The sequence below is a fragment of the Citrus sinensis genome, chromosome 4 (assembly GCF_022201045.2).
Source record: "Citrus sinensis cultivar Valencia sweet orange chromosome 4, DVS_A1.0, whole genome shotgun sequence".
Taxonomy (NCBI): Eukaryota; Viridiplantae; Streptophyta; class Magnoliopsida; order Sapindales; family Rutaceae; genus Citrus; species Citrus sinensis.
In genome coordinates, this window is record NC_068559.1 from 7,785,764 (window position 1) to 7,813,717 (window position 27,954).

Consider the following 27,954-nt stretch of genomic DNA (forward strand, 5'->3'; position numbering starts at 1 on the left):
GTTATCATCTCCATAACTCTCATCTTTTGAGACAAATTAGGAAGCAAAGAGAGGAAGGAATGGATTTCTCTCTTACTTTCTGAGGCCTCTTATTTGACTTCAATACTAGGTCAATGTAACAGAGAAAGTCGTGATGATATTTTATGGCTGGAACAATTGATTCAAATGGAATATTTAACATCTTATCAATGAAATCGCTCATAAATACCTCATGATCCTTGAATACTTTTACTCTATACTTTATCTTTGGATCATTATATTTCATGTTGATGATAAATTTGTCACACTACAAGAAAACTGGTAATAGATGACAGACACTTTGTGACGGAAATGACATATGTCATAAAAATATAATAGAGTCGTGATAGATTTTGTCTATCAAGTATTCATGATGGACTCATGATAGAAACAAATTATGTCAATAATATATGACGACTTTGTGATAGAATATATTACATCAAGAATTCATGATAGAATTTTAATGTTGACTTCATTTTGGCGCTTCTTTGACCGAAATTTTTGGCATTATTTGAAATAAAATATTTTATGAATCAAGAAACGTTGTCGTTTCACTTAAGTTGGAACGATGATGTTTTGCTTATAAAATATTAAATATTTAAAACTTTTTATTATAAAATAAAAACAAGCTATTAAAATAAAAATAAAAAGTTAAAATTAAAAAGAAACCCTCGATTTTTTTTTCTAAGTGTTGAGGTTCCCACCCATTCTCACACCAAACTCTTCTCTCATAAAACCACCTGAAACCCTAGCCTCCTTACAGCCACTCTCAATCGACCTAGGTAGATACTCACATCCATAGCCACCATGGCGGAATCGTTCAAATTGGGCTGCATTTCTTGATGCAGCGGAAGCGTGGCGGTGCTCATGGCTCTACTAGTTACATGTGAGGCTCCAGCGTAGGCTGATGGCATGTGATGACCACAAAAAGAAGCAGTACAGTGGCAACAAAGCGTGTTTCATGCTGGTTGCAATTGTCACGGACTAGAGGCATGAGCTTCCAATGGCCAATTTTAAATATTTGTTCTTTAATTCTTATTTTTTTATCTTAATTTTTTTAATTTTTATCTTATTTTGGCGAGTGTTTGAGATTTATGGTTTGGATTTGTGCTATTATATGTCACTTTTAGTAACTACTCTACTAAGGACCTTAGTTTTTCTGGGAGAATTCTTGCTTTGAAAGCTTCTGGTGCATTTCTAATGTCGTTGGAGCTATTCTTCTTGCTTTGAAAGCTTTTTCGTAGTTTATATTCTCTTTGTTAGGTTGTGAGTGATAGCAAAATGTTCCGAGTTCATGTGGTATTTTTGGGGCATCCTCTACTGGAGGGGTTTCAAATGACATTTCCATTCTTTCTTTTTATTTTTGGCTTCCATCTTCGTCTATTTAAATACTATAAAGTTGCGGTTATGTTCTGGTTTTTCATTTCATTTTTGCAAATTTTTGTTGCAATGATGTTGGAATGTTTGTAGTTTATGTAGAGTATCTGGACTCTGCTATTTGGGGTCTCTGTAATGTGTTTCTTTTCCCCCTACCTCTCTTTATTGATGGGTTGTGAATGGTATATTTAGAACTTAGTTGCCTTTTTTTTTCCCCCAATTTTCTGAAATGAAATACCCTTTTGTAGCAATTTTGAATGTCAAATTAACATTGTATGGTTATACATCATTTTACTGTCAAATCTTTTTCTCATTTTGAATGTTGGCTTATGATTAATTTGTTTAATTGTCCGGCTGTGGTGCGGAATTTCGTGTGTAATGTGTGCAGGCACATGCACCTTCTCCAGGTTACTTTGTACGATTGGATAAAGGTCCTGAAGACGATCTCTATTTGAAGAAGAGAGTAAAGATGCATCGCTAGCTCTGTTGTACTTGTCAAGTAGAGGAGTCTTATCCATCTTATGAAAATGAGCGTCTGAAAAGCCCAAAGAATTATCCAGATGGTATGTTTCTTTGGCCCTTATTGTCTCGATTTATTCTTGAATAGTGAAGCAGCTTTTGAATAGATGTAATACTTTGAATTCCTTGTTTATAACATCACTTTTAATTGGTCTTGCAATTATATTTGGGTACATTTAATAATTTGTAATGATTCCGAACTTTTAATTGTTTTATGTTTAGATAGAACGATTTGGACATGGCTTTGATCTCGCATTTTACAACTTAATAAGATAAATTAAAATTCATATTTATATTAGGAAATTCTTGATAATTTTAGCACTTGGTTTTTAATATTATGTTGGACAATTGCTAGAGATGAGAAAAAGTTGGTTATGAGTTGTTTTGATGATCAGATGGGTACCAATGTCAAGGATTCAGCAATTAATATCTTTTACTTTTCCTCATATATGGCTACGCTCAAACTGAAATTCAAAATTGTTTTATGAGAGCTTATTGCAGTAGATATTCTATTCTTCTTGCAGAAAATTGATATATCATTTAATTAGCAACAACTAGTTTCATTGTGACTCCAAATACATATTTGATGTTGTAATTAAGTTTATTTTCACATAAGGCCTTCAAAAGTAGCTATTGGCATAATTTCATATGGTTAAAAGGATATGAATAGATTTTTTATTTATGAATAAAGGCATACATTTGTAACTAGGTTCAGTTTTTTTTTCCACGCTTGTCCTATCTCAATCATTTTTCCACATTTTAGGGCACCACAAAAAGGTCCCAACTCCTGTGAAACCTGAAGTGCAGAAGGCAGCACCACCTATTGAAGTGCCTGCATTGCCTTTGGATGAACTGAAAGAAAAGACGGACAATTTTGGATCAAAGGCATTGATTGGTGAGGGATCGTATGGAAGGGTGTATTATGCAAACTTAGAAAATGGCAAAGCAGTGGCTGTTAAAAAGCTTGATGTTTCCTTTGAGCCCGAGTCAAATGTTGAATTTTTGACTCAGGTATATCTGAAACTTCATAGAAGCATATTGTTTTTATTATTACTTTGTTGTTATTGATAGCTGAATTTACATTTTTAATGCATATGTTTTTGTCCCGCTATTTTGTATCAGGTTTCAGTTGTTTCAAGATTAAAGCATGAAAATCTTGTCGAGTTGCTTGGTTAATGTGTTGAAGGAAATCTCCGTGCTCTTGCTTATGAATTTGCTACAATGGGATCTCTTGATTAGAAGATATGATGAGCTGATTTGGATTATACATGTAATTACATGCAGAAAAGGAGTTCAGGGAGCACAACCAAGTCCAGTGTTGACTGGATGACACGGGTTAGAATCGCAGTTGATGCAGCAAGGGGTTTGGAGTACTTGCATGAGAAGGTTCAACTTTCAATAATACACAGAGATATTAGATCTAGCAATGTCCTTCTCTTCTAAGATTTCAAAGCAAAGATTGCACATTTTAACCTTTCAAATCAGGCTCCTAATATGGCAGCTCGCCTTCATTCTACTCAAGTTTTGGGAACCTTTGGTTATCATGCTCTAGAGTAATGCTTCTAAAAATCTTCTGTCCTATTTATTCGTTTTCTCTGTTCTTGATTCATTATTTCCTTGTTTGATGATTGGTTTGGTTCAGTGCTTCTAACTGTAAAAGATAATGCAATTACTACTGACAAATTTCTATATACCATATGACCTTGATTGATCCTAAACTTGTGACTTTGACTTTTATCATATCCAAAATGACACTAAGTAAATGTAAAACAGTAAATTTTAAAAATGGATAATGTTCTGTTGAACTAGAATGGTTTTTAAGAATGGGTAATGTCTATTGAACCAGAATGATTTTTAGGAATGAGTTATGTTCTATTGAACTGGACTGCTCTGTCAGAGATGGTTTATAACGAAATAAAATATATTGATGTTTATGAGATTTATAATCTCTTTATAATGGTTGTTGTTAAGGATTGTAGTGTTGATGTTATGCATTTGATAACATTTGGGTATTTTGATTGATTTTGTATAGATTTATTTGCTGGTTTGGTTTGGAATGTTGCTAGGTATGTGGCTGGAATTAGAGTGCTATTGGAAGATGGTGGGTTGCTGGGTATGGGTTGGAGTGTTGCTGAGTGTCTGCATTGGAGTGTTGGAGCGTGGCTGTTGGAGTATTCCCACTGGAAGAGGGCATTACTGTTGGAAGTCAAGCTTAAAGTCTTGCTATTGGAATATTTCCATTAATCTTTAGAAGTTTTGTTGGGTAACTTGGCTTGGTTTATGGGATTATAACTTAACTGTGTTGTTTTATATTTGGGATTTTTTTTTTAATTTAAGATGTTTTATTATGTATTCATGGTGATTACATTGGATACTATATGTATCTCATTTGAATTTGTTGGATTGAATGGATTTTAATTAATATTATTTGTTTTTAGTTTTTGTTCCCATATTCATTTTATCAATTAACTAAATCTATAAATAGAAATTGATTAATAAATTATATAACTCTATGACAGAAAATAGCCATCATAAAGTCTGTCACAAAAAATTTTCCGCCAAAATTTTAAAATGATAATTGAACTTCCCACCAAAAATTAAAAAAAAATGGCGCGGAATTTAAATAAATTTTAATTTTAATTAAATTATTTTTACATTAAAATATTATGTGATGGATATATGACCGTGAAATACTATCATAAATTCATGATGGAAAAATATTCTGTCATAAATTAATGATAGTGACATAGATGACGGATGAACTGTCTGTCATGCACCCCTTTTTAATTATGACAGTTTTTTTCCGTCATCTATTACATATTTTCTTGTAGTGTCATGATATTTTGTTTAACATTAAGTCCACAATGTGCTAGAGTTCGTAGAAATTTGCCATTCTCAATCTCATTATCCTAGATATACAATCGGAAATAAAAATAAGTTCCAATCTCATCATTTTTTCTCTTTTACTAAAAAAACTATCGTACTACCGACCAACTAAATATCTCATCCCATATCATTTTCCCGAACAATCTAAAATATAAAATAATTTTGGGTATTTTTTCTTTTATAGCCATCATAATTCATTCTAATACAAAATCTCGAATAAATGCAAAGTAAATCAATTGCATAGCAGCTTTATTTTGACTATGTGCATGTTCTAGAATCCATTACATGCTAACATTTTTATTGCTTTCATTATTACAAATAATAGATAAGTAACTTCATTGCATTCTAATTATTATAAGATATCTTTATACCAATAACAAGTACAAATATTTAATCGAGGTACTCTTTCTATGACAAAATAATAACAATCTAGAAAAATAAAAATTTCAAATTGTGTATTGTAATTTTAGTTTATACAGCTATGGTATTAAATTAATTTATTTATTTTAGTCATAGGTTTCAAAATAACTAAAATTGACATTCTATTTCGATTAAAATCTATATTTTAAATTTAAAAAAAAAAAAGAGATACTTTTCGAAATTTTTTTTAAAAAGGCATAAAATGGGCCAACATATCATGATGGGACGGCATTTTAGAATTTGTCACATTCCCTAGGCCCAATGGACCCAATTAAACACAGACTCTGTCCCTGGGCTATAGCCATTCAGCGACATACGCATTGTTTGATTTGTTGGGAGTGACAAGCAAAGCGAAGCAAAGTCGGGGTTTTTAATTAAATACCCTTTAATAGTTTCAAAATTATTTAAATACCTCCTCACTTTTTGGTTTTCATGAATACCCTAACAAATGTGAGCAAAGTCAGAAATACCCTTAATGAATGCATCAAATTCACTCAATGAATTGTCTTCATATTTCTTTCCTCATTTCTTTCACCCAAATCTATTTTTGCTGCCGATTCTTTCAAAATCTCTTAGAATCTCTCAAAATCTCTCATAACTTCTTATACAAATACAATTATATATTCATTTCTTTAACACCAACTCTTTCTTTAAAGGTGCATTGCTTATTAAACAACCCAACAAGGTATGTTAATGTTGTTGGGTTTTAAATTTTTTAATTTTTAGGAAAATTTAGAAATTTTCCTCACATTACAATATTTTATTTTCACCATTTTTTCTTATACGTAGAAATATATGCAATGTAGGTTGTTTAATTATTTTTTTCAACAATATAACTTATTTATGGCGAAAATGTTTCGAGTCGTGCATTCTTTTGATACAGTGTACGTCATATAGTTAGTCATGTAGGTCGTGTAAGTAATATAGTCGTGTAAGTCGTGTAGGTCATGTAAGAAATATAGTCGTGTAGGTCATGTAAGAAATATAATCGTGTAGGTCATGTAAGAAATATAGTCGTGTAAGTCGTGTAAGTAATATAGTCGTGTAAGTCGTGTAAGTAATATAGTCGTGTAGGTCATGTAGGTCGTGTAGTTACTTAAATATGAAATTTAATATTATTGTTTTGATTGTATCATCAGATATGGTTTTGGTACGTGTGCCTATTCTCTTCAATGGTGAATGGATTGAGCAAAATGACTAGTATAAGTTCAAAGGTTCAAAGGCTAAAGGGATAATGATACCACGATCGACAACATATGCCGAATTGGTGGAGAAGATAGCTGAAGTTATTGATAGAGATACTTCGGAATTCGAAATCACAATGAAGTTCAAACTTAAGACATCTGATCCTATGCCACCAGTTACAATTCAAACCAATGATGATGTGGAATTTTTTTAGATTTCAATTTAATTTCACTTCTTTTTTTTAATAATTTTCGTTGACATTTTCTGCATAGCAGCAAATATAAATTCTTAGCACAAATTAAGTCTTTAAAGAACAAAATTAATCTAATGATTAATGGAAAATTTTGTGTAATTTTAAAGTCGCAATTAAACATATTACAGCCATTTAAAAAGTTTTTTTTTTTTTTATCTTCAAAGTGCTTTCTTCCTCTGGCCAAGCATACAAGCATACATGAGGAACGCCTGCATATAATTAATCCATGAAATCAATTAAGAAAAAAAAATATCAACTATAGGAAATTAATGTAATGTTATACACATAAGAACACCATTCACAGTGATAAAATATTTCCACTCATAACTAGACATATCATGACTTACCATGGCTTATAATTGGAAATTAAGAATCTCTCTAACTAATGACATTTCACAAGGTAAAGGTATATGCACCATTCCAATTTATTGTGAGCCTAATTAAACTAAATGTAATGTGTAGATTCTATTGACAAGAAACAAAATGTGGAATTGAAGGTCGTGTAATTGTGTAATACAAGAAGATCGTGTAATTGTATAATACATGAAGGTCATATAAACCTGCAATACATGAAGGTCGTGTAAACGTGTAATACATGAAGGTCGTGTAATCGTGCAATACATGAAGGTCGTGTAATCGTGCAATACATGAAGGTCGTGTAATCGTGCAATACATGAAGGTTATGTAATACACAACCTTGAATCTTACATAACCTTACACGACCAAATCTTGTGTTACATAACAAAATTATAATCAGCACAATCCATTAATTTTTCACAATTTGCATGCAGCAAAACAACTAGAAATTTATTTTCAAACATGTTATGAGAGACCCACAACTAATTAATCTATTTTTTCAATATAAAACCCTAGCTTTTTATTTTTTTTTCCCTTGAATATTAACAAGAAAACTAATTACATGGAATTACTTGTCTCAACTAGTTACATTCTGACAATTTTGCAGTAAATGATCAACTCTCTCCGGCAATTATGTAGCGACGAACTATGCTTCACTTTCTTAGTTGTGGCAACTTCTCCTTCTCAGGCTTAGTTTGCTCGTGTTGAAGTTCGATTTACCATGTATGGAGAATGAATGTTTATTTCGGTAGAGGTGATGCCGGTGAGGGAATTACAGTGTTTGTTTGTTTGAGTTTGATAATGGAGGGAATTGCAGTAGATGAGTGTTTGTTTGCTTCAGTAGAGAAGGGAGAGGTGCTGTTCGTTGAGTTGAAATGTTTTAAAATAAGGATAGCTTAGTAATTTCCTATCAGTTTTTAAAGGGTATCGATGAAAATTTTGGCAAAAACAGATTTTAGGGTATTGAGATAATTTTTGAAGTATGGAGGTGTACCGAGCGCAATTGGCACAGCAAAGTCGGCTGAAGAAACAACAGGGACACAGAGAGCGATCTTATATTCTTATTCTCAATACAAATTGCATTCTTCCTCATCAGAGAACAAAAAATTGAACCAAAATGCATTATTGGGTTCGAGCTTCTTCCTCCGACTTCGGTGGCACTGTTCCTCAACCACGCAGGCAAACCCCCCCCCCCCCCTTTTCTCTGCATAAGAATTATGTAAAATTTTAAAAGTTTATTCATATGATCGACACTTTGTTGATAGTTCTTGTTTCGATTCTCAGTGGTCATTCCGCCGTTAATATCGGAAAATCCAAGGTGGTTGTCTTCGGTGGCCTTGTAGATAAAAGATTTCTCAGCGATGTCGTTGTTTATGATATTGGTATGTATTTCGTTGAACAAGTTTGATTTTTTTCTCCATGAGATTTCTGGGTATTTTTTTTTTTCAACTAATGTCACTGCTTAGCTAACTAATTTTCATTTTTTTTGATACTTTGGACATGCTGTCTTCTATGAGAAGTAGGGTAATATACGCGCGTTATATGATCAGCTTTTGTATGCATATAGTTTTCAGTTCTAGTGCTTTTATATAGCTTACTCTACATTGGGTGATACTGTTTTGTGAATTAGTTGCCAAGTAGAAGCGGGTGTTTACCAAACACTTAAACTAACGTGCTTTTAAAATTAAGCAGAAGTAAAACAGTTACAAGCATATCCTTTGGGTTCAGAACTTTCCCTTCTATTGATGACAGCTGAAATAAAATAGTGCCTCATCCTTTGTTTGGTTGGGAAAAAGTCAGCAAACTGAAAGTGAGTTAATAGATCAAGACATACAAAAGCTGGACTGGAAACTCACTGAGGTGACAAAACTAAAACCACCTCATTTTGTGTGTGTGATCAATGTGTATATAGCTAGATTTCATTCTTGAATGTTTCCATAACTAGATTTGAAACTACCTTCGAGTTGCCTTGTGTCAACTTGCTTCTGATATTTCATTATAGAAGATTATGAAGGTGAGTTATCTGTGTTTGTTCGGGGTTTTCATGATATTTATCCTGAGTTTGTTAGGAAGTTCAAAATTATGAGCAGATTGGTAGTTGTTTTATCTGATCTCTCTTTTGTGTTGAGGTGAGCAGTACATGAGAACTCTTTTTTGTGTTAGTTGAGGGGTTAGGACTTAGAAGTATCATCATGTAAGTTGAAGGGTCTTGTGCGGCAGGTTTGGCCAATGAAAGGCTGGCTGATGTTCATTTTTTGTTTTTTCAGCTGTGCTCTATTTTATTCTTATCAGGATATAGTGGATAAGGGAAGTATTTCAGAATCATATATAAAAAATGTGCTAGAAGTGGGTGATCACCTCTCATGAATTGCGTGTTTTCACATTACGGATCTTTGGTCTTGTTTGCTTAGTTTGGAATTCTTAGGTTACACTGGGTATACAGTTTTATTTGTTTGTTGATTGTAGGGGAAATTTCGTGACAAAATCAGAATGTAGCATTGAAAACTGGAATTCTTTCGTTGGTGAGTGCTTGTTTAAGGAGTTGAATGGTTTCCATTGAGGGTTGACAAGCCAATGGATGAACTGAAAATAGATTTCCTTGTGTGATCTTGTTTGCCATGTTTCAGATCTAGCATGTTCCATTTTCATGTTTCCTACTGTTGTATGGGCTTTTTAAATCTTATGCTTAGTGTATACACACTTTTAGTTCTCTTTTAATATATTGATTCACTTTCTCTTGTCCCATTGTTGTATGGGCTGTTAAATCTTAAGTGTAGTCTATATATAGATATAAACATTTTTTTATTCTCTTTAATATATTTTGCTCCTGCATACACATACTGACTTTGAGAGACATCTCCCCACTCAGGGGCACTAACATTGCTTTTAAAGTACTGTTTTTCAAGTTGTGCATTTTCATTGTTTCAGACAACAAATTATGGTTTCAGCCAGAGTGCACTGGAAATGGTTCCAATGGGCAAGTGGGTCCTGGCCCACGAGCTTTTCACATTGCTGTTGCAATCGACTGTCATATGTTCATCTTTGGTGGACGTTTTGGTAGTAGAAGGTGTGCCACTATCTAGAACTTTTGCTTGATTTCATCAGTGTGGAATCTAATTCTGCTATTAACACCTTGATATTTCAGGTTGGGTGACTTCTGGGTCCTAGACACAGGTAAGAATGTATTCGTGCAAATCTTTTTAAGAATTGTGATAACAACTATGTACAACCTTGGAATTTCTGATTGTCTGACATTTACTTCAGCTGTTCACAATTATTAATTCTGTGTTTATTCCAGACATATGGCAGTGGTCAGAGCTCACCAGTTTCGGCGATTTGCCTTCTCCTAGGGACTTCGCTGCTGCTTCAGCCATTGGAAACCGTAAAATTGTTATGTCAGTGGTGCTACCTTGCTTTCTTTATCAAATAGCCAGTATAGATTATTATTTTGTGTATGACTTTTGGTGAATCTAATTGAGTGCAGGTATGGTGGCTGGGATGGTAAAAAGTGGTTGTCAGATGTGTATGTCTTGGACACAAGTAACTTCTTTGCTCAAGCCTAGGGATGTTATTATCTTTATATATCATTTTTTTAGTTTTTTTATTTTGGTGACACAACCGATGTCAAATTTGTTTTATATGCCATCTGCTTCTTCAAACAGTATCGCTGGAGTGGATGCAGCTTCCAGTTACTGGATCAGTGCCACCACCTAGATGTGGCCATACAGCTACAATGGTCGAAAAGCGATTGCTTATCTATGGTGGCAGAGGTGAAGTTGCATCATTATCCTCACATTCCGTCAACTGTCTCTGCCTTCTGTATATTGTGTAATGTGTTTCTTTGAGGATTGCTACTGATTCCTGAGTAGTGTTTATGACTTTGTCCTTATTTAACAATAGATCTTTTATGCAAACAATTGCATACCACCCATATAATGGTCATAATGCCTTGAAGTTACTCGGACAAGTTTCAGTCCTAAAATGGCTTTCAGGCTTTGGATAGTTCATTTATGGACATGCAAAATTTGCCACCAAGCAATAAGTGCCTCTTCTCTGATATGAGTGCTTTTCTTAACTTGATAGGTGGTGGTGGGCCAATCATGGGTGATTTGTGGGCTTTAAAGGGACTCATTGAAGAAGGTTTGTAGTTCAATTTTCTACTCCATCTTAACTTTTGACATATTGGGTGGCAGATTTTCTCTTGTTTCTGGTAATTCTTTCTGATATTGTGGCATCTTCTGGAATCTCTTGATAACCTAAGCAGCAAGTTCCTCATTAGAGAAATTATAACATGTTTCCCATATGAGCATTACACCCATTCTTAACGTTTAGATACTGAAAATTAAGTTTCCCTATCTTAGATTGTTTCTTTTATTTTTTGGGTTAGGATTTTGATAGCAATTATAAAAGACCTCAGATTAATAACTGTTGGGTAAGTTTGAATAAGAAAAACCATAGTGGAAAAGGGAAATCTTCCTGCAGCATGAATAGAATTTGGATTGTACTTCCTATCAGGTCACTTTTTCCCCCCCTTTTTTCTCTCTCTTTCTTGACAGATCTATTTCACCGGATGCCTTTCAATAACTTGAGTTAGTCCTGGCTTCTTTCTAATAAGATTGATGACTATTAGCTTCATGTTTTCTTAATTTATTTATTTACTCAATTGTACTCAATTGTCTTAAAATTTTCTATGTTCTAATTGTGTTTAAATTTTTTCTTTGTTGTGGAAGGAAGAGAATGAAACACCTGGATGGACCCAATTGAAGCTTCCTGGTCAAGCACCTTCTTCTCGTTGTGGGCATACTATTACATCTGGAGGGCACTACGTAATGACACATCTAAAACCCATACTATTTGTTTCTGTGTTGATGCAATGCAAAATATCTGTAAGGGCAATTAACATGTGATAGAATAGACGTTGTTTGATTATGGAATTAGCTTTTAGAAACTTATATGATAAGTATTGATCATGAAGATGCCAGGTGGAAGGCTTTGAAGTTTTAGGGGTGGTAATGCTTCAAACACGTGTCTTCTTGCGGGGCTTCCAGACTGTTTATTCTTGTGGATTTGAACAATTTATCTTTGAAGTACCTATCATACTTAGCAAAGAGATGTGAAAATAGAAATGTCATATACTAAAATTTGCATTGATCTGCGACACATTTAGGCAAAAACTTTTTTGCTTTCTGCTCACTGATCTGGTCATATCATTGCTTGGACGTAAATGTCCACATTAATCCATGGTAATATCATTGTCAATTTTGACACTAATGGGTATGTTAATTCCCATTGCACGGACATTTTAAAGTAAGATGTTTCATGCTAAAGTCTATTAAATATTTGGTATTGACCTAGGTAACCTCTTTACAAGACTCTTGCGATTTTCTTTTGCAAGTGGTAGCAAACAATATTGGCATAACCATTTTGTATCCCAGTGTTTACTATGTTTAATTTTCCTATTGGAAGCTTGTCTTATCAGCATTTAAAGTAGTTCATTTACTTAAGTGTCATGCCCAAGGTTTCTACAGTGAGTAAATGAACTAGTTTAAGACAAGACCAAGGTTTCTACAGTTTGATTACAAAGGCATGGGGCATAATTTATCGACATTTAAAGTAGCTTGTCTTATTTGGGCAAAGGGATGGGGCATAATTTATCTTTTCATTCCTTTCAGTTTGATTCATATATCTTACATTTGTAGGATATATGAGATTTTGAGCACAATGTTTAGATTTAGGATCTAATCCACACTATCTACAGTGGATGTTTTCCTTCTTTTAAGATAGTTAGACAAATCTTGTTGTAGTACTTAAGTCTCTTATGTTTATCCTTTAGGGCAGTTATGGCACTTCCAACAAGCAATACCATGTCACCCGATAAGAGAGGAAGAAGGAAATTTTAGAATTGAGTCTCAGGTCCTGAAGTAGGGTGGATTGGCATAAGACACTGAGTTTCTTATGACTTTGCCAAGAATTTTTATCAAAGTGTGGGAAATATTGAGTTTTATACTTCCTAAAGCTCAAACTTTTTTTTTCCCTACCTTACCTTATTAGGAAGATGTTTTGTTTTGCAGCTCTTGCTATTTGGAGGGCACGGAACAGGCGGTTGGTTGAGCCGTTACGACATTTATTATAATGACACTATTATTTTAGACAGATGTGAGCTTTCAGTCTTCTCATGTTGCACTCTTAATAAGTATATTTATAAAGATATGCCATTATGATTTTAATGAATCATCAATGATATTTTTGCTGTAACCATTCTGCTATATTTGTTTAAGACTGTTTACCTGAAGTCATTGTTACTGTCAAAAAGGGGGGGAAAGGGAAAAAGAAATCATATAGTCAGTATAATCTGTAACCCTAGTGACCCATAAATGCTGATGCTTTGGTTATTTATATTTATTTTTTGCAGTCTAGTCTCACATTTATAGTTGCTGCTTACTTTACCTTTCACTATTTTATTCACATCCTCACCTTTGGCTTTATTGTTTTGGCCCATTTAGTGTCTGCACAATGGAAGCGCTTACCTATTGGCAATGAACCTCCTCCTGCTCGAGCATACCATTCTATGACATGTTTGGGCTCACTCTATCTCTTATTTGGTGGCTTTGATGGGAAGTCAACATTTGGGGATATATGGTGGTTGGTTCCAGAAGGTACTAAATTTGCTTCAAAATAGCAAACTTCTATCTTTTTGCTTATTGTTAGAGTGTTCCTTTCCTGTCAAGAAGCTTCAATGAGATGACTTCATGAAATGGTGTACATTAACATTTTTTTTAACATTAAAAAGGATTTTGCATTTGGACTCAAAAGATTTTACTTATTTACCGTGGGTTAGCATGTTTTGAGTTTAAATGTGATGTTAGCAGACTGGGGGATTTTTCTGATTTAGTGGCATAAGATATGATGATGACCATATATAATTTTGATTAGTCTTAAATTTTGACATTGGTTTGTTTCTTCTCAAGTTGATTATGGTGATTCAGAATGCACTTCTGCCTTGTCAAGATGGAGAATGAAACTTGAGAGCCATTTTTATCAATAGTAAGTAGTAAAACCATGTTTTGGTTACAATATAACCACAGGAGGAAATGAATATATGAGAAAGAAATAAACAAGTTGAAAAACTTGCAATTGCAAGATGGTACTGGAAAAATTTCTGATTTCCTGCTGTGTCAAACTCCTATTATCTTTTCCTTTATAGATTTTCTATTTTGTCTTTCCATATTATCTATAAAGGATAAAGCCCACGCGTTGTAGGTAGGTCAAGAAAGAACCCTTGGGTCTAATACAACAACGCGGGCATGACAAATCTAGATTATTAGAATTATTTTAGGCATTTTTCGCGTTCTGTTATTTTTATCGAATCCTATCTCCCGCCGTTACTTGTTTTTGGACAACTAACCAATTCCTTGGTGCGGGAGGGGGGGGGAAGAGGAGAATTACAACAAAAAAATTTACATATAAGAAAAAGAGATTTGTAGATCTCATATCGAATTGAAATGGGGAAATATGATAATCTTCATCATGAATTATTAGAAAACAATCCGTAGGATTCGCATTTTACTTTATTTTGAATTTCGAGTCCGAAGACAAGCATGGAAATGGAGACAAAAGAACCCGCAGACTACAGAAATTTTAGGAATTTCTATTGAAATTTTCTATTGAATGGTATGAAAAGAAAAGAAGAAAGAAATTTTCTAGCACTGCCTTTCGATACCAATTGAAATTGCGTTGCTGTGTCAGAAGAAGGATAGCTATACTGATTCGGTATATTCTAAAAATACCCTCGGTACTATATTGACGATCTCACAAAGATTCAAATTCAGTGAATTTCCATTTCATTTACTGATATCTTTTACGGAATCGATCGCCCTTTGACTGTAACTTGAGATTTGAAACTTAACGTTTAAATCTTGCCACTTTTAACTTGTTTTGCAGAGGACCCAATTGCAAAGCGGTATACTGAATCTCCACCAAAAGTTCTTCCTGAAAATAAGGATGTGGCAATGGAAAATTATAATTCCCAATTTGCAGTCAAGGTAGTAATCTATCTCCACCAAACATTCTTCCTGAAAATAAGGATGTGGCAATGGAAAATAATAATTCCCAATTTGCAGTCAAGGTAGTAATCTAGTTACACCCGGTTCATTTTGTTCCATTTTATTTTTGTCTTTAAAGCTGGTTGACCACGAGTTTCAACTTTGTCCTTGGCGTTAGTGCTCTCAGTTAAGAGTAAAATAACACTGTCTTACGCTTGATGAACTTTGTAAGTTTGAGCATAATCTATGACTGTTGGCTAATTTATGTATACTCAAATGGAAAATTGTCACATGAAACTATCCACAACATTTGAATGTTCTTTGGAATCCATTGCTAGGATATGACCTATCTTATGCATCCTTTAATGTGTCATTGCAATTTGCAAGGTGTAAAAGTATTTTAGTTTATTTGACTTTCAGAGCAAGTTGTTAAAACTTGCAACATCATATCAGTGGACTTGTGATGCTTGTTATGAACTTTTGTTCTCCGCCACCTACGCACCCCCCTGCGCCCACCTTCTTTTTCAAGTTGACAGAAGTTTTAAAATATTTGAATCTGGGACCGCTTTTTATGAGCATCTAATTTTCCTTTGACTGTCTCATGATTATATGTACTGCCTATGCTAGTTGCCTTTTGAATTTTTAGAATTGTTAATTATCCTCATATCTTCTGCAGGAAAGCCAAAGGGAAAGTTCCACTATTGTAGAGTTGCAGAAAAAGTTAGATATTTCAGTTTCACTTTCTCGTCCTGGGCTTCAAATTATGGATGAGTTGGAAGACGAAGAATTCCTTGAACTAGCTTCAAGGTTAATGGGAGCAGGAGTTTTCAGTAATGGACAGGTTTCTCGTATTCAGGTAAGCTTGATATTGTTTATGATGTATCTGTTGGTATTTGCAACTAATAACTTTTGTACGTGGGAAAAAGGCAACTCAGGTGCTTCGTGATCACTGGAAGAAGTCTACACCAAGGTCAATACCAATCAAGGAGCTTGGTCCCTTGCTTCGTGATTATCAACGATTGATTGCCCGTCATCTGTAAGCATCACCTACGGACAAATCATGACATGTTTTATAATAAATGCTGTAAAGGTTGAAATAATTGTGTCAATATCTAAGTGTGATTATCTTGTGGGTTATACAAGCTTGAAACTCTGTTCTCATAAAAAATTGCATTTTCTTTTTCTTCTTTTTAAATGATTTCTTGGTCTATTGGCTGAGGAAAAGTTGCAGATGCCTTTTAGTAATATTAGTGGACTGAAGAGTCATTTGGATATCGTAACACTTCTTCTATAAGAAATAATTAGTAAATTTGAATATTGGTCACCATTTAGCCGTATCTGTTATCTAGCTCATTGATTGATTGTTGAGGTGAACAATCTGTTACGCGACATAGACAAATTGAGTCAACTTCTGTCTGAACGGTTCGGTTTTGGTTTGGATGAGATTGCCAAGACATTTGTTAGTATCTGTTTACATATTCCAGAGTTTTTCTTTGGATGAAAACAATTCTTCATTGTAACATTGGATAAATTCCCTGCTTTGCTATCCAAAGGATTTAACAATTATGGCTCCATGCTAGTGAAAACCATTTTTGCACATGAACCGAAGTTGATGATCTGTTGTGCTTCATAACATAGGTGGTAAAGCTTGGAATAGGTCCTTTTATTTTAGTAAGATCTCTCTATAGAATTACTATGTTGCCCATATAAAACATGCTTCGCATAATATGTGTGTTTGTTTGGTTGTCTTGCACAAATGAGTTATTATCTCATTTCTTAACTTCTTCCAAATAATTAGTTTCTTGTTCGTGTTATGTATTTTTACATATTGCAGAGCAAATTTGCAGTCCACTGAGTTGGGTCTTCCTGGAAAGGAGGCATATACATTTTATCATCTGAAAAATTCTTCTCAGGTATGATTCATGAAGAGTAAGTTGAATAGGCTTTAGTTTTCTTTTTTGGCTGATATTCTTATGAAATGCCGAGTATATTAATGTTCCATTGAGTTCCATGTGTTTATTGCAACTTTTGGTTGATTATATACCAAAGAAAGTTTTGTTGAAATGAAGAAGAAGCACTTTTTTTCTACTAGATATTCTTGCAATATGCCTATAAAGTATTATTTACTTTAGCTTTAGCCATTTGATCGTTTTGGCGTCTGCTTTACCTTGCATTTGATTTACCGTGAATGCAAAATGATTATCATCTTCTTAAATCAGGCATGGTGTACTTGGCTATTGCTGGTAAAAACAGCTATTGAAAATCTGTATCTAACTTCATTTTCAGACCCCAAAAAAATTTAAAAAAATTTGGAGTTTCATTTTCTTTTTTCTTCTTCTTTTTGGGGTAAAAAAACCAATCATAGGATGTAGCCCAACCCACTCCATGGCTTTTCCATTGTTATTACTGTTATGGATGACATTGAATTTCAAATGAAAATTTTGGTTGTAGGCTGAAAGAATTGTATAATGCCTCTAATCTTCCATATACAAGTAAAACCTCTTTATCACTTTGTGAGGAAACTTGAATATTCTTTTGTTCTGGAATCCTGATAACTATGGGGGTTCCTGGTAGTGTGATTTTTTTCCCCTTCTTTTTCATAAAAAGTTCCTGTAGGTCATCAGAAAACCATTTTCTTTTTCTGACGAGAAGCTAGTGCTAGTTGTCTGTTTTGCTTGTAGAGGTAGAGCTATCTGTAGTTCGGAAATGATGGATTTGAAACTTATGCTAGCTTTGTATTGGGTGTGGATATATTTGATTACTCCTCAATCGCCGGATGTGATATTTTGAATTTCTCTGTTCTTTTGTTCTCTCTTTTTTATACCTGCACTGTTCATTTCCAGTTGCATATGGTGGATATCCCAAAGCTCCTGGAAGAATACAAAAAGCTTTTAGCTGACTGAAGTATAATCTGAGGAGCTGTCTTCGTATAAAAATGAAAGAGAAAATCACTACACAGCTTTGAATGTTTTCTCAATCTTTGTATGAGAAAGAGTATAGATAGAAATATGCAAGCATTTGTTCTCCATGTAACTCACATAAGTCATCATCAATTCTGCTGCTGGACTCATGGGTGCACAGATGCAGACCATTCACATTACAGCTGCGGAAGTCCTTGAGAAATCTTGCTTGTATCATTACTATATATTTTCAGACATATTGGGCTATTTGCTTTTCAGATTTCCTCATTATGTAAAACATCTCATAGCATGGCATCCTCTTATTAAGTCTAGATTTTTGCCAGGCTTTTCAGGCACCTTAGGAGTTTGGATATACTTTGTATACAGTATCTTTTGTTTCGTCATGCTTAATGAAGTTCTTTACCTTGAACACAAAATACGTGTAAGTTTACTTTGATGATTGATAATAACATTTGATTTTCCATTATTTTGGATGGTTTCACTCACTCTCAAAGACCCACAGTATGACTCTCTTAAAAAAAAAAAAGGTATCTTAAAATGCATGCTATGGTGTAGCTGTAAGCCAAGAGTTGTATTTATATTGTAGATTCAGAGCATGTAGGCTCACTTCTTGAACATTCATAATGAGAAAATTTATACTAAATACAAGCACAAAATATCAATAGCTGAAGATCAGGTGATCTTATTGTATGGGTTCTATGTTCTTGCTGAGCTCTTCCAGTTTCTTCATCCTCACTCTCTCACTTTCTGTCAGCAGCTAGTAACGTGACCGCAAAGAAAACAGTGCATTTTTGTTCAGAAAATAGGGTGGAAAGTGAAACACGAACAGAAAAGGAAAGCTTAGACTTTTCCATTTTGACATCAATTAAGGTTTTTCAATTTACCTCCATTAATGCTGTAACAAGCTGAGCTTTTTCTTTACTTTTTTCATTGAAAGCTTCCAGGGCTTCTTTGTATTCTCTCTCCTGTCACCAGCCAAAACTCTAAATCAAATTCTGTGAGAGCTAATGGCATAATTATATTTTCACTCTTGAGGAAGAAAAACACTAGACCTTTTTCTGAATGCTCTGTCCCAGCGGCTTAAGCTCTCTGTTAGCCATATCAATCTTTTTGCGCACAACTGCAACTTCCTTTCTCATTGGATCTGTCAGCACTTCCAATTCCTAATGACATTTACAGGAACACAAATCATCATAGTAATGGTATTGGTCCTCCTTTTACTGCTGTAGGACAAGGCTCCCCTTAGGAGACAAATACACTAGAGTTTGGCTTTTGATATACTATTTGGTAGCTTAAGCTGTTTGATAAGGACTCGATATTAATAAGGCTTTTGCTTCAACTTACCTCCCAAATTTGAGCCAAGCGCCTTGATTCTTCTTCAGCTCGACCAAGTTGGAGTTCAACTCTCTCCTTGACCTCCATTTTTTTCCTCTCAATCTCTTCTTCTCTAGCTTGAAATGTAGCAATTGCCATTCTTGCCATCTCCTCATCTTCAATCTCATCTGTTGACAGCCCGCTGCCATTGCTGCTCCCCAAGTTCCTCATTTTTCTTGGCCCCTTTTTTTTCTGTCAAAATGGAAACTCACTCTCCAAGTTTCTGCACATTCTCCACTTTTATGTGTACCCTTCTTTTGCTTCTGCTTTACAGTTCTCTGTACACGCGTAACTTTGCTTAATCAGGAAACAACATTTCTAAGAAAGCAAAGATCCCCCAAGCGTGCCCTCAAAGCACTTTCTTCCCATTTGCCAACATTTCAACAGCAGAAATAGTTCAAAGAATTTCAGTTTGCTCCATGGGGGAGATTGCTATTGAAAATTGGCTTATAAATTCTATGGTCCCCTCAAAAAAATTATTTTTCTTTTCTCCATTTCAGGTTGTTACATTGTCAAGTTCCCAAGTAGCAAGCAAGGCACTTTTCAGAACGAGTAGTTATTCTTTACGTACGTAATCTTCTTCAATGGGTGACTTCCAATCCTTTTCTTGAAACAGAAGAATTTTATCATATTGGTTTGTTGCTATTGGTAAATCATAAAACTTTCGCTTTTTTTTTTTTTTGGAACGTGGACACATAGTTCTTATACACTTCCACATTTTTCACATATAATGAAAGGGTTTTTTTTTTTAATATATTATTATTATTTTTTAACCTTCTGGTAACATAATCCCTTCCCCATGGATGCCGCCCATGTTAATGGTACTTATGTAGTTAGATTTTATTTTGAGGATTAGTGAAAAAGGTACAAAGAAGAAAAATAAAAACAAAAATTACTTGTTTACTGTGTGCTACTCTTTGTTGGCGACATAAAGAATCTTGAGTGTTTTATTTTGAAAAACTATATATTGCCACGTGAAAAATTAGAGAGTGATAGAAATAATGCCTCTTATTATTATTTGAATCGTCAATAATTTGTGAAAATAAAAATCAATGACTAGACAACAAAGATTAACTAATGGACACTAAAGCTCACCGTCCTATTAAATTTCACTAAAAGCATTTTAGTAGTGTAATAATCTTTCTTTTTCAAATTATTATATTTTTTTAAGAAAATAAGATTACAAAGCATACTATGGTATAAATACTAAATAGCATCACTAGAAGTAAAATTCATAAATTAACAGACTATGATTAGCTGGCCCAAAAAATGGGGCTGTGGGCCCTCTAGCTGGCCTAAGAACGTCTAACGTGACTCTGGCTGTGGGCCAAGATGGGCTACAGTGTATACTTCTGTTCATTGTCGGCCTAAAACAGACCGGGCTTTAGCCCACAGTCTGGCCCATTGACAATCACTCCCTATATTTTTCTTTTTTGGAACATATTTCACTTATTTAAATAAAAAAATTATCCAACCAAATTCGACTTTCAAGTTATAATATTTCCTCGTCTCATGCCGTCATGCCAAAACTATAAGAGCAATATATATATATATATATATAGAAAGGGGAAAATAAATAAACAATTTAATAAAATTGTCAGCAAAAACTTTTTTTTTTTAATTTTAGAAAATTATCACATAAATTCATCCTAGAACAATAATTTCCATTATTTTCCAACTTCGTTTGCACCACTTGATAGCATCGTGTATAGCCATGTGTCCAATACCGACCGCAATAATATTCTCGCCCAAATAAAAAAGCCGCTTTATTTGGACGAAGCAAGCACACAACTTCACAATCTCCCTTACTGATTTCACAGCTTCGAGAAAAAAAAAAAATTGATCTCTCAGTAAACTAACTTTGCCCACTTTCAAATCTGCGCAAATTCGATCGTCAAATTGAAAAAATCAATCATGGGTCGTCGTCTCAGATTATTGCAACACGAGGTTTGATTTGATTTGGTTTGATTCGATTTGTCTCTCTGTTGCTGCTGTTGAACCAATTCAATAATCAAAACCCCTTTCTGGATTTTTTTCCCCCTCTTGGATTTGTATTTGCAATCTTCAATCGCTGCTTTAGGGTTAAGAAAATTACAGGTTACTTGAGAACACTTGGCTGGGTAGTTGGTGATTATTCAGCTTACTCTTTAAGTTTGATTTTTATTCAAACTAGTCCAATTCTAGCGATCAACTGTGTGACTGTGGTCTAAAACCTAAAGGGGTTCTGCACATTTTAGATCATCGATCACTGATTGAGTAGTGAGAGGGTTACCTCTTTGAGGTTTTGATAACTAAATTAGAACGATGCAGTCTAGAAGACATCAAGATTACACGACGATGCCTACATCGTCATCTAAATCATGGAATAATCAAACTGGAAGAGGTGAATTAGGCAATCACCCGTATCAGATTTCACACCGTGATGCACCGGATAGGGCTCCTAGGAGCTTGAGCCCACGTAAAGTAGATGGGTCTCGGAGATTTTCGGATGGTCATAGAGCAAGTGATTCAACTGATAGGAGGGATTATGGATTTCATTTGGGTGGAGGAAGGTCTGAAGGAGTTCATGCAAAGTCGCCCCAATACAGGCTGTCGCATAAAAAGGATCAGTTTGAAGATGGTGTTGCCCATAGGAAATATGGGCATCCTGAAGATGAAGATTTCGATCATGGTGCAAACTCTAGATTGAAGGACGTATATGGTTATGATCACAGTACTTCAAGAGCTAGTAAAGAGAGGGATTATGGCGATAAAAGGGTTGTGGATATTGGCAGTCGTGGAATGTTGAGTCAGAAATCGATTCCACTGGAAGAAGAGGCAATAAGGGGCTTATATCAGTTGCCTCCAGATATTGGTCCCGCAAAAAATTATGGTGAACCTGGTGGAAGTTTACCGTTATCCTGTCGGAGCATGGATGTAGGCAGTGCTGAGGGAGAAAGACTTCAGTACCGTCAGCCAATTCCTTCTGATAAATTGGCAGCTTTGGAATCTTACAAAGAAGAGAAACATGCGTACCATTCAAGGGACCGTCAGCCAATTCCTTCTGATAAGTTGGCAGCTATGGAATCTTACCAAGAAGGGAAACATGCGTACCATTCAAGGGACCGTCAGCCAATTCCTTCTGATAAGTTGGCAGCTATGGAATCTTACCAAGAAGGGAAACCTGCGTACCATTCAAGGGACCGTCAGCCAATTCCTTCTGATAAGTTGGCAGCTATGGAATCTTACCAAGAAGGGAAACATGCGTACCATTCAAGGGACCGTCAGCCAATTCCTTCTGATAAGTTGGCAGCTATGGAATCTTACAAAGGAGAGAAACATGCGTTCCATTCAAGGGAGCGTCAGCCAATTCCTTCTGATAAGTTGGCAGCTATGGAATCTTACAAAGAAGAGAAACATGCGTACCATTCAAGGAACTATCAGCCAATTCCTTCTGATAAGTTGGCAGCTATGGAATCCTACAAAGAAGAGAAGCATGTGTTCCATTCGAGGGACAAGTTACCAATAATGGAATCCTACAGAGAAGGAGAGAAACCTGTATACCATTCAAGGGATAAGTTACCTGTAATGGAATCCTACAGGGAAGGAGAGAAACCTATCTTTCATTCGAGAGATATTCTGTACACAACAGTGCCAGACTCTCATTCTAAGGACATCTTGAGCACTTCTCAGTATAAAGACTTTGTTAGTACCTCTTCAGTAGCACCAATGAATGAGTATTCAGTTTCTTACGTGGATGATTTGACCTTTCCTGCTTCAGATGGATATTCAAAAAGTAGCATAAAGCTAAATGAACCTATTGGTTTTAGTTCATATGGGCAACGGTCACAAGTGGATTCCACCAGTGTTGCTGAACCAGAAGCAAGAAATTTTATATATAACCAGCGAGGGGCATACGACTCCTCCAGGACTGAGCGTGAGGATTTTGTTTACCCTAAAACATCGGTGATAGTGAGTGATGATCGAGGATATCTATCTGATGATGTACGCAGAATGACATCTCCACGCATTCAACATGACTACAATCATGCTCCTATGGATTATGATCATATGGATTTGGCTAGACCAAGTAATATGATCCCAGTTGTAGACAGTATTGATAATTCTGAGCATTCTAGAGGAGATTTGAGAAAGAGTAATGTGTTAGACCATCCTACTTTACAAAAGCATACAGTTTCAGACTACCTTGATACAAACAGAAAATCTTATGCGTATTCTGCATCTAATCATGCAGAGTTTGAGAGGCAAGTACCCCGAGATTATGGAGTATCGCATATGGATGTATCACAAGGTCATCAAATCTCATATTTGAGATCAGATTATGTCTATGGAAGGGATGCAGGCCAAGTTGTTCATGAAGAAAGATATTTGAGTTCTTCTGACCCATTATATGATTCAGAAGCGCACAAAATTGCTGTTAGAACACATGGAATTGAGGAAGAGCTTGGCATACGTGAACCGTATGGCAAATTGTTTAAAAGAAAAAACCTGGAGGATGACATGAATAGGCATGACTCTAGAACTATTATGTCAAGAAAATGGTATGCCCCTGAAGAGTTTGAAGATCTGTATGATGGTGATGAGTGTTTTGATGAAGGAATGAGTGGTGCCCACTTGTCAAAGACTAGGAGATTTAATAACAATGAACGCAGAAAGGGTGGACGAGCATATGATGGACAAGAACAATATGGAAACTTTGCATATGGTGACCGGTTCTCCACCCGAGATTCTTTGGTGCATTCACAAGGGTCTTCGATCAGATATTACAAAAATAGTGGTAAATATGTAAAGGCTAACCCAAGACTTGGTTCTTTAAGTAGGCATAGCTCACATCATGGTGATAGAAGAACTGGTCTTAATAAACAACACAAAGTTTGGAAACGAATTGAGGATTACGATGAGGATGTACATGAAAATGATGGTGACACATCAGAAGAGTGGTCAAATCTTGCAGAGTCTGAGCCATCTGAGGACACAGAGGAATTTAAAGAACTGGTACAAAAAGCCTTTTTACTGTATGCTAAAAAGTTGAATGTGAATCCATCTGTTCGAAGAAGATACAAGGAGCAAGGGAAAGCTGGTAGTTTGTTCTGCATTGCATGTGGCAGAAGGTCTGTTTTCTTTTCCTATTGTAAACATTTTAAATGGGGAGCACGTTTACTTCAGTCCGACTCCGAAGTTTCCTAGGATTACCCTTATAGTCCCTGTGAAGCATATTCATAGAAAGTTTTTTCTTTTGGCCTTATGGAATTTTTTTAATTATGGATCGCTGCAAACTTTTAAATGCTAGGTTTTATGACTAAGTGATATTGTAAATTCTAGAGGTGGATAATTTAGCTTCATGTAGTCTATGTGGTGAGGATTAGTGAACCTTGTTAATAACTATGACTTCTTGAAGCTAGGGTGATGGGCTCTTTTTGAATTGTGCTTGGATAACAATTTTTTTTGGACAGTTTGGTCTTTTTAAGCAAACGAGATTATGGCCTTTCCAGTGTAGTTTTGTTGATCAATTGTAGATTAAATATTTTGAGGTTAGGTGAATAAGTTAGCAGGGTTGACTCCATTTATGTGGTACAAAACTTTATCTCAATTAACAAAAACCAATCACGATTGTAACTCTTGTTTTGTGGACATGATAGCGAAAAAAAAAAGCCAAATGGGCAATTCAAATGTTAGATATCCATCTGAGACTTTGGAGACAATAAAAATTTGAATATACTGTAGCGTAGTAATTTTAGCATTGGGAGATGTTGCTAAAAAATCTACTGACATTGCCCGTTGCTTTCTAAACAGAACAGGGTGCATGTAATTTTGCGTATCTGACATGATTGCTACACTTGGTAATGATTGAATGAAACAATTTTATATTTGAATGGTTAATTTGTTCTAGACTTGCCTAGGCATGTAATAATAATATTGATGCAAAATCTGATTTAGGACGGTTTTGGGTCTCTATATATGTGGGGACTACTTTCAAATTTGTTTATGGGGAAACCTACTTTCTTGAAGTTTCCGGTTCAAGTAGACTATATAGATATCAACAATTATCAGACTGTTGATACTGATAGGAAATAGATGCTTTTCTACTAAGATAGGGATCAAAAGCCATGTATTATAACTGGACAGTTTCTTGTCAACCTGTAGGTTCATGGAGAACAATAATGAGCTTCAAGTAAGGGTGTTTAGAGATTTCAGGATATTGGCTTGAATTAGTGCAGCCTGTTGGAAGCCTCAAGTGCAACTAATACTACCTTTCAATCTGCTAATGAAATTGAAAGTGTGTAGAAATTAGATTGTTATTAGTGAGATAGAGAGGTGTCAGCTTGCATATTTGAAATTACGTCAGTGAAGTCAATTTCAAGCTTACTTTTCTTGGTGGTTAGCAAGTTTAATGGGGCTGGTCAATTGTTTGGACTTTAATCAACTTCCAGCTCTGAAACTTAATTTATTGATCTGGAGATTGAAGTCATTCTTCATTATAGGTTTGTGATGATTCTGAAGAATGACAAGATAGTCATACGTGCCGTTAGTACTGCTGTTATTAAGTTGTTTAATTGAGGGAATCTGTTACTGGCATCATTGATCTGCTAAGCTTTCAGACCTTATGTGCCATTCATTCGAATATCATTGATGGACATACAAAGCATTTGTTTTGTTACTTGAGCTTTTGCCGGCATCTACTGGTTTGTTGAAGAGCTTGTTAATGTTGAAAAAAGTTGTCATCCATGCTTCCTACTTTTTGGGAGAAAACATTCTATGGTGGAGTTTTCTTTCAGATACCTCACCTAATTGATGTCACAAAGTTTGTGGCTGACCCTTTTGAAGGGTGTGGTTGAGTTGAGAAAAGATCGGGGCCTTGAAACCATTCAAATGCTATTGTTTAACACTGATTTTGCACTGCACACAATTTTCCCTTTCAGCAGATGGTGTTTGTAGATATTTCCTTCTTCTGAATCTTCCTCTCAATCCTGCCGACAGACATATTGAGTTTCTTTATGAACATGATTGTATAGTTTTAGGTCATCTTTATATGGCTAATGATTTCATTGTTAGTTGGTCTCCAAACTATTATTTTCTTTTAAGATACTTTATTATTCATGTTTCTACCCTTCTCCTCTTTATTTATAGACAGGAATTGTAGAGCTTGCATTGTTGTATTGCATTTTTATTATATATTACTAGCAGTTGCTTATGTCTCTGTGCTCTTGCAGTATGTCGAAAGAGTTCATGAATACACAAAGCTTGGTGAGGCACGCTTTTATGTCTCACAAGGTTGGGTTGAGGGCAATGCATCTCGGTCTTCAGAAAGCAATATGTGTTTTGATGGGGTGGAATAGTGTTGTGCCTCATGACATGATAACATGGGTTCCTGATGTCTTGCATGATGAAGAAGCTATGGCTCAGAAGGAGGATTTGATTCTCTGGCCTCCCGTTGTTATCATCCGCAACATATCCATGTCAAACAACAATCCTAAAGAGCAGAAAGTTGTACCCATCGAAGGGGTTGAGGCTTTTCTTAGAGGTGAGTGGGATTGTGCAGTACATGTTTAAGTATTCTTGACATTGATGATGGAAAAAGGCAAAATTAAAACACTATTAGAAGAATGCTTATGCTCTATAGTAGGTAATTAGTGTTACCATTGTGGATTCATAATGCATTTTACAACAATTAATAACGAATTGGGGTTGATTAACTTGGAAGGGCATACTGACAACTGGTTTCTCGTACATTGCTTTTTTCTTTTTTTCTCTTTTTCTTTTTTATTTTGTTGGAGTATTTACAGGTGAAGGTTTCATTGGAGGGAAAATCACTGTGTGCCTAGGGAGACCTGCTGACCAAAGTGTCATGGTGGTGAAGTTCTTAGGAACATTCACTGGACTCGGAAATGCAGAGAAGCTTCATAAGTATTTTGTTGAGCATAAACATGGGAGAGCAGAGTTTGTGCAGTTGACATCGAGCAACAGCAGAAGCAGCATCAATGTGGAAGCGCAAATGCATGGAGATAAACTAGAGGAGCAACTTCTGTATGGGTACATGGGCGTTTCAGAGGACTTGGATAGTGTTGATTTTAACACCAAGAAATATTGTTTCATAAAGAGCAAGAAAGAGATTTTGGACTTGGCAAATGCTCCTGTTAAGCCTGACTAGAGGTAGCTTATCAAAGGGGCTTTCACTTAAAGCTGGTACTGGAATTCTGTGTTCCCCAGTAAGAATATAACACTAAGAAACCAAAAATATGTACTGCGTATGTTCCTACCTTCTATCATAAATGCTACTGTAATTAGTACAAAGATGTGAACCTAAATTTCTACTTTTTAATTAACGCCCCGTTTGCTGTTGACAGTCCCATGCCCGGGTCTTCTGAATTATCTGCTTATGCTTCTGTAGATTGTCTGAAAGAATTTATTTTCTCATATTTTTAGATAAAGTTCACGTAGGATTTGATTGAAGTAGCATTAGATGAGGAAATGTTTAGGGAGAATTCTTACTGATCTCTGATGGTTCTGCTTATTGGTTGTGAAAACAAGTGACCTACACAGCGAGGCAAACTTCATTGTGTCTGCCTCGCAGAGATCATCATCTGCACACGACTGCCTGGAC

The 27,954-nt window shown here is 35.2% G+C and overlaps 3 protein-coding genes and 1 pseudogene across 5 annotated transcripts; 3 read left to right on the top strand and 1 right to left on the bottom strand.

The window, feature by feature from the left end:
• The first annotated feature begins 664 nt into the window (after positions 1–664).
• LOC127901734 (PTI1-like tyrosine-protein kinase 3) lies at positions 665–4,356 on the top strand (annotated as a pseudogene).
• A 3,641-nt stretch (positions 4,357–7,997) lies between these two features.
• Positions 7,998–18,444, top strand: LOC102611159 (protein GLUTELIN PRECURSOR ACCUMULATION 3). Of its 2 annotated transcripts, XM_006492129.4 has the most exons (16): positions 7,998–8,194; positions 8,300–8,397; positions 9,944–10,082; positions 10,161–10,189; positions 10,314–10,410; positions 10,500–10,555; positions 10,678–10,785; positions 11,099–11,155; positions 11,750–11,841; positions 13,087–13,171; positions 13,519–13,671; positions 14,957–15,057; positions 15,734–15,913; positions 15,984–16,093; positions 16,892–16,970; positions 17,901–18,444. In XM_006492129.4, the coding sequence occupies exons 1-16, from the start codon at positions 8,133–8,135 to the stop codon at positions 17,958–17,960; spliced, it is 1,506 nt and encodes a 501-aa protein (XP_006492192.1). In that variant the 5' UTR covers positions 7,998–8,132; the 3' UTR covers positions 17,961–18,444. The 2 variants fall into 2 exon arrangements, with proteins under 2 accessions (XP_006492192.1, XP_052295139.1); XM_052439179.1 differs by lacking the exons at positions 7,998–8,194; positions 8,300–8,397 and adding an exon at positions 8,783–8,875.
• Positions 18,445–18,510: 66 nt separating this feature from the next.
• On the bottom strand, positions 18,511–19,897 carry LOC102611446 (uncharacterized). Its single transcript, XM_006492130.4, has 4 exons — positions 19,323–19,897; positions 19,031–19,141; positions 18,863–18,943; positions 18,511–18,735 (listed from the first exon to the last, which is right to left on the bottom strand). Exons 1-4 carry the CDS (start codon positions 19,521–19,523, stop codon positions 18,661–18,663), a joined length of 468 nt encoding a protein of 155 aa, XP_006492193.1. The 5' UTR covers positions 19,524–19,897; the 3' UTR covers positions 18,511–18,660.
• A 1,140-nt stretch (positions 19,898–21,037) lies between these two features.
• On the top strand, positions 21,038–27,702 carry LOC102611744 (uncharacterized). Of its 2 annotated transcripts, XM_052439268.1 has the most exons (4): positions 21,038–22,515; positions 22,594–24,463; positions 26,564–26,874; positions 27,137–27,702. In XM_052439268.1, the coding sequence occupies exons 1-4, from the start codon at positions 21,657–21,659 to the stop codon at positions 27,499–27,501; spliced, it is 3,405 nt and encodes a 1,134-aa protein (XP_052295228.1). In that variant the 5' UTR covers positions 21,038–21,656; the 3' UTR covers positions 27,502–27,702. The 2 variants fall into 2 exon arrangements, with proteins under 2 accessions (XP_052295228.1, XP_006492194.2); XM_006492131.4 differs by having other exon boundaries at positions 21,038–24,463.
• The last annotated feature ends 252 nt before the right edge of the window (positions 27,703–27,954 follow it).

Bases quoted from the DNA above. Each gene is read 5' to 3' on its own strand.
- LOC102611159 (XM_006492129.4), top strand. From the start codon at position 8,133: ATGCATTATTGGGTTCGAGCTTCTTCCTCCGACTTCGGTGGCACTGTT. The intron at 8,398-9,943 runs GTATGTATTTCG...TCATTGTTTCAG, and splicing joins TGTCGTTGTTTATGATATTG to ACAACAAATTATGGTTTCAG. The intron at 15,914-15,983 runs GTAAGCTTGATA...CGTGGGAAAAAG, and splicing joins GACAGGTTTCTCGTATTCAG to GCAACTCAGGTGCTTCGTGA.
- LOC102611446 (XM_006492130.4), bottom strand. From the start codon at position 19,523: ATGAGGAACTTGGGGAGCAGCAATGGCAGCGGGCTGTCAACAGATGAG. The intron at 18,944-19,030 runs GTCTAGTGTTTT...GGCTGGTGACAG, and splicing joins GACAGAGCATTCAGAAAAAG to GAGAGAGAATACAAAGAAGC. The intron at 18,736-18,862 runs GTAAATTGAAAA...TCACGTTACTAG, and splicing joins TTGTTACAGCATTAATGGAG to CTGCTGACAGAAAGTGAGAG.
- LOC102611744 (XM_006492131.4), top strand. From the start codon at position 21,657: ATGCAGTCTAGAAGACATCAAGATTACACGACGATGCCTACATCGTCA. The intron at 24,464-26,563 runs GTCTGTTTTCTT...GTGCTCTTGCAG, and splicing joins TGCATTGCATGTGGCAGAAG to TATGTCGAAAGAGTTCATGA. The intron at 26,875-27,136 runs GTGAGTGGGATT...GAGTATTTACAG, and splicing joins GGTTGAGGCTTTTCTTAGAG to GTGAAGGTTTCATTGGAGGG.